The sequence below is a fragment of the Lagenorhynchus albirostris genome, chromosome 5 (assembly GCF_949774975.1).
Source record: "Lagenorhynchus albirostris chromosome 5, mLagAlb1.1, whole genome shotgun sequence".
Classification (NCBI taxonomy): Eukaryota; Metazoa; Chordata; class Mammalia; order Artiodactyla; family Delphinidae; genus Lagenorhynchus; species Lagenorhynchus albirostris.
This window is the reverse complement of record NC_083099.1, coordinates 122,946,617-122,956,151: the sequence shown is the minus strand read 5'-3', so window position 1 is coordinate 122,956,151 and position 9,535 is coordinate 122,946,617. Positions and strand designations below refer to the sequence as shown.

General features: G+C 30.4%; 1 protein-coding gene across 1 annotated transcript in view; it reads right to left on the bottom strand.

Annotated features, from left to right (window-relative positions):
* Nucleotides 1-6,874: 6,874 nt before the first annotated feature.
* The window catches only part of NCAM2 (neural cell adhesion molecule 2), a 204,139-nt gene continuing 201,478 nt past the window's right edge, over nucleotides 6,875-9,535 (bottom strand). The window contains exons 15-16 of the mRNA XM_060149407.1: nucleotides 9,002-9,121; nucleotides 6,875-6,986 (exon numbers count right to left, since the gene is read on the bottom strand). Coding sequence (XP_060005390.1) covers nucleotides 6,875-6,986; nucleotides 9,002-9,121 — 232 coding nt within the window. The remainder of the gene's footprint in view (nucleotides 6,987-9,001; nucleotides 9,122-9,535) is intronic.

The following is a 9,535-nucleotide window of genomic DNA, read 5'->3' as shown; positions in this document are numbered from 1 at the left end:
AACATCTGCCTTGATAGCCTGCTGGATTAATAAAAAGTCACAGTAAATTAAATTTTGATTAAATTTTATATTATTCTAGTACAGTTGTCTCTCCCAACTTAAGTTATCCAGGTAAGTTGTAATACTCAAATGTATATATTTTGTTTTGGAGAGCAAAGCTATGCCAAGGATAAGTACGTATACAAGAGAGTGCACATAGAGAATATTATTTTTATTTTGAGAACATTCTAAGTTGTGTATTGAAAAATATCTTTCAAAAAAAAGAAATTTAAAAACAAATTTAAAGTGCTGACTCCATGTATGACATGAATCTTAGGAGACATACATTCATTACTTGCACCACAAGTAAAGAGGATTTATGGAGGCAGTGGCTTGGGTTAGAAAGAAATAGAAGAAACTCTAAAATATTGATATTAACAGGATTAACTAGTCAATTCTCTTCATATATCAGCGATTTTGTTTTGGTCTAATTCTCATGACATATTTTGCATTTTATTACAGCTATTCTTTCATTAAATATAAGATACTAAGAGAAAAAACACAAAATATATCTGTCCCCATTTTTCACCGTTCAAAGCTTATTTAATGTTATTTTTATTCTATATGTATATGTACTTTGGGCAATTTGTAAACCTTATATTGAAAATCGCCCCCTTGTGAAAATTCAGCTTTTTTTTTTTCATTTTAAGAATGAGTTAAATTTACACTGGTTATAAAAATAAAAAGAAAGAAAAAACTTTGTAAAAACTTGTGAGATGTTATTAGCTTCTCCTCTCTTTTAACTCACAAAATCCTAAAAGAAGATAATCTATATGAGAAATAAAATTCCAACATGAACTAGAAGTGAATACTGGTTTATCATTAAAAGTGTGTCTTAAAAAAAAATAATAAATACACATTAAGAAAAAAAGTGTGTCTTTTAGGGCTTCCCTGGTGGCGCAGTGGTTGAGAGTCCTCCTGCCGATGCAGGGGACACGGGTTTGTGTCCCGGTCTGGGAAGATCTCACATGCCTCGGAGCGGCTGGGCCCATGAGCCATGGCCGCTGAGCCTGCGCGTCCGGAGCCTGTGCTCCGTGGGGGGAGAGGCCGCAGCAGTGAGAGGCCCGCGTACCGCAAAAAAACAAAAACAAAAAAAGTGTGTCTTTTAACCCAGTGCGTATCAAATTTTTGTGTACGTCAGAATTACCAGAAAGGTTTATTAAAAGACAGACCCTGGGCCCTTCTCCCAGATTATTTGGATTTACTAGGTCCATGGTTGGGTCCAGAAGCTGACATTTCTAACAAGTTCCCAGGTGGTGCTGATGCTGCTAATCTGGGGACCACGTTCTGAGAACCACTGCTCTTACCAACTGTTTATTCATTAAATTCTCTGACTGGGCACAGTGTAGTGTAGAAGCCAAAAGACTGTGACTCAGGGTGAGGCAAGATGACATAAAGCATTCTCTTCTTTTGACTATATAGAGATAAGTTTGACTTTTTTTTTTAATACAAAATATTTGCCAAGTCATAAGCTCTCTCACTGCAGAGATATTATTCAAAATAAATATAAATGCAACACTTTATTAAAGTAAAAGTATTTTTACTATTAATATACAAATGGCAAAGAGTGACAATTTTGATATACTGTAAGCCATACTTTCAATGTCTCTCATAAATACAAAACTTCAACATTTGCAGTATAATTTTTACAGTTTAGACATATATATACAGCATTTCATAGGAACATACTCTATTGAAACAATAAGAAAACTTTGTGGTAGCTAACTTAAGAATATAGAATTTGAATGGCATATATAAGTTAAAGAAAATAAAAGGCAGCATGTTTTAATGCATACTGAACACAGCATAGAATTCACATACCAAAAAATAAGATTTTTTTTAATCTTTATTTCTAAGTTCACAGATACCTAACAGAGTTTAGAGGCAAATGCTAAACCATGAACATTCCTTTAAGAATTGGAACAGATATGTTTCCTCTTAACAGTACCATTTATTTTACACAATGCTTGTTGTTCTGTAAAAAAAAAATAAAAATCCTACTTGCAAAACTGAATCATAGGTTCTATCTATGTTAACCCTCTCCTCTGGATTTCTCCTTTGGGTCAGTATAATTGGCCTTAATTTTTATCTACACAATCTTCCTTGTCCCTGCTCCAACACTTCTCATACTAAGATCCTTCTTACCTACTCCAAATGGTCTGCTTGCCTTTCTGGATTCTTTCAGTTATTTGCTCCTCTATTCTCCTATGCCTGGTTGTGATTTGAAATGTTCCAACAGTCATTGCTTTGCTTATTCTTTTCCAAGGAAGGCTAAAACCAGATGCTAAAAGATATACATTTTAATTTTGGAAAACAATTAAAATAAGTGGTAATATTAAATTTGTATGGGCAATCTTTATATTAATTATGAACATCATGTGATCAAAATCCTGAAAATATTATTAAAAAATTAAAGTGGTGGTACAAGTTAATGTAGTTAAGGTATTGATAAAATCCTATAGTGAATAATAAACTATTTTTCTAAGAATATTAAATATGTTATCAAATAAATATTAAGCATTGCATATAATATGAATCTATGAGGAGAAATTATTAGCACTCTGTATAATGTTGTTAAATAGCTGCATCGACATGGGAAAATGCAATTTTTAACAAAGGAGAAGAGGGACTTGGAAGGAAATTATATTTGTTCAGCAACTACTACATCTAGGCTCAGTTACACGTGTAGTCATTGCATCTCAGAACATTATTAAGCCTGTGAGTAGATTTTTTGAGAGATTTTCATTTCAGGATTGAAGCACTTCATTTCTGTGACCTTCCACAGTTGGATTTTGGCATATGCTAACACATACATATGTGATTTCAGTGTGAAAGACAATGCAATAATGCTTCAAAGGTTAATAAGAAGATGCAAATCTTTTCTCTCTGAAGATAAGTAATGCAAACCATCTCATTTAAAAAATGTATTTTCATCTACTCATAAAGTCTGTTGAATAAGCACTTGGAGGGATTGAAGTTGAGCATTTACATTATTCTCTGTGAAAAAGAATATTGCAAATTTAATAAGTAATTGTAATATGCTATTCCAGTATTTCTTAAAATTAAGAAATGGAGATTATTCTTCCTATTGTTTCAGTTGTAGATATTTTCATCAGTGTATCTTATCATCAACAATGAAGGATGATTTATGATCCCCAATCAAATACAGAACAGGAATAATGTAGACTCAAGTGACACCACAATAATTTACCCTATTTTAAAAAGTGTCTGTTGTCTTTGTCTTACAACTAGTAAAACTCAATTTCAACAATATCTAGAATGTATTTATTGTCTAGAACAAGAACAAATTAAGTATATTTTGTGTGTGCATTAAAAGAATTGCCTTGCCATAAGTGGAAATAAGTTACACAGTATAATTTGTTTCATTGAGATTTTGTATTGAAGGTGAAGTAGTCTGAACTGAGCTTATTCACTAACTGTAAATAAGAGAGTATCATACAAGTGTCATAGATATAAGCAAAATATATCAAGAAAGATTGCAGTATTTTTTTCTTTTAATAAAGCAGAATGTCATGCTAATCCAAAGGCACAAATACATCTTAAATATTTAAAATAAGAAACATAAACTTAAGGTGTGAGTATAAATTTCCAATTAATTGTTGGCACTCAAATAATTTGATTAATAAAAACTTTCTGTTTATATAAATGTTTCATTCAAAGATCAAGGGTCATGTAAACTTTGCTGGATCAAATAGTCTTTGAAAAAATGTTTTTATAGGTATTAATAGTAAAAACTGAAGTAAAACTCGAGAAACATTACATTAATGTTAGACATTAGTATCAATAGAATGGCCATAAATCAACCCATGAAAATAATAAATCAAAATTCTTACATTTCTTTGCAGATCATTGTAAAATATGTTGATACATTAATTTGTGCCAGTTTTAGAAACAAAATACTGCTAAAATGCTGATATTATTGTTCCCTCTTATATTTTATTGAATATAGATTGTCATTGCCTAATTGCACATAACCTATCAAGAAATACCAATATTTTCAGTGATATCTTTGCTTCTTTGTTTAAAGTAGCATAGTGTTCTGATTATTTAACATTACTTATATTCAGTTCAATATTTTGACATTTTATACTAATGTTTAAGTGTACTCTTAGACTGTAAAAATAGCATTTATACAGTTGTATGGATATGTTTAGTCTAGAATAACAATGAAAAATAAGAAACAGATCATTTTAGTTCTACTCATATTTTACAATTTACTACACTCCAGCTCTTATTTGGAAACTTTTATAAGTAGAGTAATTTGGAGCATTCCATTGAAATGTAAAAAGAAAAAAAAGATGTTTATCACAGTATTGCCTTGCTCCTGTGGGGCCTAGAGTTCAAGGACAAGAGATAAGGACCACTCAGACAATTGAAACAGTGCATTTGAAACAGTCTGTTTACAGTTAGTTCCAGATTATCTGTTAACTTCAGATCATTACTCCACATTAGTGGCAAGAAATTTAACAGCATACATATGTATATATATATGTGTGTGTGTGTGTGTGTGTGTATATATATATATATATATATATATATATGAAATATTTAACTAAACTGCTTTACATAGAAAGTCCAAAGAAATGCGAGAAACAGAACTTTCACATTGAGGGAAAAACAATCTTTGCTTTTTATTATGATTTCTCTGTTTTGAAGTATAGTGTGGATATAACAATAGTAAACATGCTAAATTGCTTTCTCAGTTTTCCTAATTCTTTTACCATAATTACTTTAAAACCTCGTAGCCCTATCCAGGAAAAATTAGTGTCCATGCCTATTGCTTCATGGACACTTTGCTAAGCTTGGTTACTCTGCACAAACCAATTCAAGTATTTTGATTAGTTTTAACACATTCATACAAAAGAGAAAAAAACAGTAAAATAAAGCAAACAGATGATCGGACAAACATAACTTAAATGGCAACAGTCAAATCCATCAAAAGACCAGTTGGATAATTCCTATGCAAATTCCTAGGTAGGCACAGGAATTTTTTTCTTCAGAATATTCCTGAAAATATAGCAAGGAGAGATTCTTACATCATATAACCCTGTAAATTATGGCAAGGACACTGTAGAGATTTAGTGTCTGAACATGCAGATGGGCAGGTTCTGTCCTCTGATAACCATAGTTTTGGAGAATGAGTTAGTTGTCTCTCCTTGGTTGACAGTTTCAAGTACTTTGTAAATAAAAGTGTTCATGAGTGACATTAATATTACATTTAATATTTGTCAAATAATCTCCATAGAGAGATACCCTAAATCAGGTCACTCTGCACTGTTAAGACTTTCCTCCAATGTTCTATTGGTCTGCATTCCATAACCAGTGCATGTTTGAGCTATGATACCACCTGAAACGAGAAGTTATGAATGTGATGGGACCTAAAGAAACCTTTGGCTCTCTAGGGTAAGAAATAATCTAAAACCTGCTCCCAATTGGTATGTATATTTATAACCATAAATATATATTTTTTTACCTTACATATAATTGAAAATCATGTTTCAGCCTTTTACCTCTGGGAGCTTGCATAGCTTGGAAGTTAATAAATATTTTATTCTGGTATATATTACTAATAAATGACATTAGAAAGTTTGTGTTGAATAGTTCAGGAATTTCTTCAACCCAAGTTGTTTATAAAAGTCTTAAAATGACTTCTAGCTACAACATCCAGAATAAAAACAGATAGTGGCAATTCAATTGTTTATCATTGACACTTTTATGGCAATGTCTAAATGTCAATTTCTCCATAATTTAAGCACTAAGGATTTTAATTCCCATTAGCCAGTTACATATAAGGATTGACCTATAACACTGGGAAAATGATTTTTTAAACAAAGATTATCTAAAACAATGGGCAAAAATGTATCAGGATATGATTCAAAGTATTTGAACATTAAAGACTCATTTATTGATAAAATTATTTTAAAGAGTAAAAGGTAATCACATATTTATAAGTATATCAAGACAACATTGATATTGTTCCCATTTCAATTTACTTTATTTGAAGCTGAGGGCAGAAATCAATATTATTTTCACTTGCAATACATTTTCTTTGTGTGTAATCCATTGTGAGTGAATATGGCATATATAAGAGATAGAGATTTATGGAATCTTTCTGATCTAATTTTACACACAACTAATATTCATTTAAATGGGTAATAATTTTGATCTGGCACTTCAGTCTATTAAAAATTCAACTTTGAAGTAGCATTGTAATTATAACTTAAAAAGAGTTTTCCAAAGTTTCTCTCAATATTTAACATCTGCTAAAGATAACTGGCTCCTTCAAGCCTAAGTTCCCTGAAATTCTCTGGATGAAAAGTGTAACTTTTATTAAGTATTTTCATTTTAACTGAAATCCACTTTAATAATCTATTTGCCCAAGATTGGATTAAAAAACATGCAGGGCTTTCTTATATATTTAGCTCACAAAGATTTTGTTTTCTTTGTTTTTTCTTAAACCCCTACTTGTGGAGAGGTTGTGTTATGAAATATAGTTCTTAAGAAATAGAGCACTTTATCCATATAATAAATTGCAGTACTTCAATCATAGAGTCAAATTGATACCCAAGAGTTGGTGCCGGTCAGGTCTCTCTATTGAAATTCATAACAAAAGAAACAACAACAGCAACAACACAACAACAAAAGGAAATGGACCATGGGCAGGAGTATTTGATCATATGTATATGTGTACAAGCTATTCCAAGCTAGAAGTTTCCCAAGAAATTAAGGTCAATGGAATAGTTTTTGTCATAGGGTCACTGCAATCTAAATGCTCTTTGTAGCATTCGTTGTTAAAGACTCTGTGATCTTGGTGTTATGCTTTGCTGTCATCTTCTTTTGATTGAATGATGTCATTAGAAACCTTAATTTCTATAGTTTCTGGATTTAGGACTTCTTTCCCATTTTCTTCTTTTAAAGGCAATTTTCTGAAAGAGAATAGAAAAATAATAAACAATTGGCTGAGGCACTTTAAGTGGTATCTCTTAACATTTAAGTTATTGTTTTGTAGAAGAAAATAGAGTACCATTATTAGAATGAAAAACATCAGATTTGTTAAATATCAAATTGACAGAAATATAATCTAAAAGATAATAATACAATATTGTCTACTGTGAAAATGTGATGTAATGAATAATAATGAATGAAACAATATATTTTTAGATTTGAATGCACCAAATTGTTCATTATAGGGTGGCTTTGGTTTAATAACCCTCTGATGTATTAAAAATATAATGAAGTGTTTTGGAATATGAAAAAGCCAAAATAATTTTATATGTTAACTAGCTGATTTACTAGTACTCCGGTTTTTTAAGTAAAAACAATCAACAGATGCTGCCATATCTGTTACATAAAATTCAAAAGCTGGGTGAATTAGCAATATTCTTTGGAACTTAATGCAAATAGATATATTTCAGGACTTTTCCACTTTTTTATATTTATTATATATGTTTCTTTAATTGGTCTCTTTTCACTATTATTTTTTCTTGATACTTTTGTAATATTTATAGCAATTTGTTGAGAGTTTCCAATTGTAACCTATGAAGCAATAACAACCTTTGTTTCTTAATATTAAGACAGCTTTACAAATCATACTATGATGACAATAAATCAAGATTTCGAGTTTTTTCTACCAGCCTAAACTCAATGCTTTATTATTACATCTTGTGCATATGGCTTTGAAGGCAGTATTTCCTCCTTTGACAAAATAATTTTTTCACATCAAAAAAATTAAGTTACAAATAGAATTCTAACTCACCTCTGTGAGTGCAGCCTCACCATTTTATGGAGTAGTGAATGCTACTATGCTAGGTCCTCTGGGGTTTATTTGTAATTTCTTTTATGTTTCTGAATGAGAAGAGAAAGCCATGTCTTCTGAAAGTCAAAGCTATTATGTGAAAACTAACCAATCGAAAGTAAGTTATTTCATTGCTGGAGTGAAGTAACATCTACTTTGTACCTACCAGGGCAGGCTCTCTTTTATGTTTATTATAAGTAGTGCATTCAGAGTTCTTTTCTCCCATTCCCAAATACTGAAAACATTGATAATAAAGGATTATAAAAACAATGGGTTATTTCTAGCAGCAAAGTATACAGAAATTTAGAGCTTGAATGGGAGGTTAGCATAATGCTTAATATATCTCTTACTCACAAAACTATGTATTAAATTTGTAATTAACCAGTGTTTTCAACTAATTCTTGGATGGTGTATTTTTGCATATATATTTATTCACTATATTTATGTTAAATTGTATTTTTAAAGATTACTGTTAATGCTATTATTTTTATGTTGAGTATTCTTTTCTTTAATTGAGAACCAGAGTAGTTATTAAATCATCTTGTTTTGGTTTGGTTTGGTTTCAAAATACGGCCCGTTCTATGTAAGGGCATTTTCTTAACTAGTCTTCATACACACCATTATATCATAGTCAGTGTTAATTAATAGATAGGAATTTGTTTTGCTGTGTAATATTTTGCTTCATTGAAAAGACTTCTGATTTCCAAAGGGAAGTGTATAGATGTGTTTATTTCACACTATTTCTATTTTAGACTGTCATATTCATATTCAAATCAATAACTAATTTTCTGACACATTTTTATTTCAGTAAAAATCAATCACATTTTGCAAGTATCACTTTCTTAAACAATAAGATTAGTGTAGGAAAATCCAACTTTTTGTCATGCTTGCATCATTTTGATATTTTTACATAAACTTATGAGTATATGTGTGAACAGGAGATTTTTCTCTGACGTTACAAAATCTTCATGTGAAATATCGCAATAGAAAATGGATTTTAGATATTCACATGTACTTTCATTGAAGAAGAAACAACACTGTTTTTAAAATGATGTTATTTGTCAATATGTGCTACAAATAATGACAATGTGTTCATCATTTTACAAATACTTATCCAAGAATAATTAAGCATTTCAAGCTACATACTCAGGTTCTGTTAGTGGTGTGGTTTCATTTGGCTCATTTACTGGGCTCCCATCTTCATGATTAGTAATTCTTTCATCCTCTGTTCTCATCTCCACTATTGGTTCTTTTGATCCATCTTTCCTAGAAAAATAAAGAAAAAAAAAACACTTACCTATGAAATGTAAAAAAAGATGCATTATGGAACATGGTTAAAATCTCTACAAAATCTTGCTACCCATGGATTCTGATCCAGCTTGGTCAGAATAAGAATACCACTAAGAATATTTTTTCCATTTAAATTCATCTAGCCATATATTGTTCAGAAAAAATAGAAGAAATTCCATTTTGTCTAGAATTCTTTTCCTCATCAAAATTTTGTTAAATATTTCACAAAAGTAGTTCAAATTTTCAATTTGTTTATGCAGTTTCTTTTGGAAAATAAATGAAAATTATTTCATTAAATAAAAGTTATGATATGAAGTAGCTTCTTCCCCCTAATTAGCGATACACATACACATTTAAATATATATTTTTATTTTAAAAATAAAATGATGC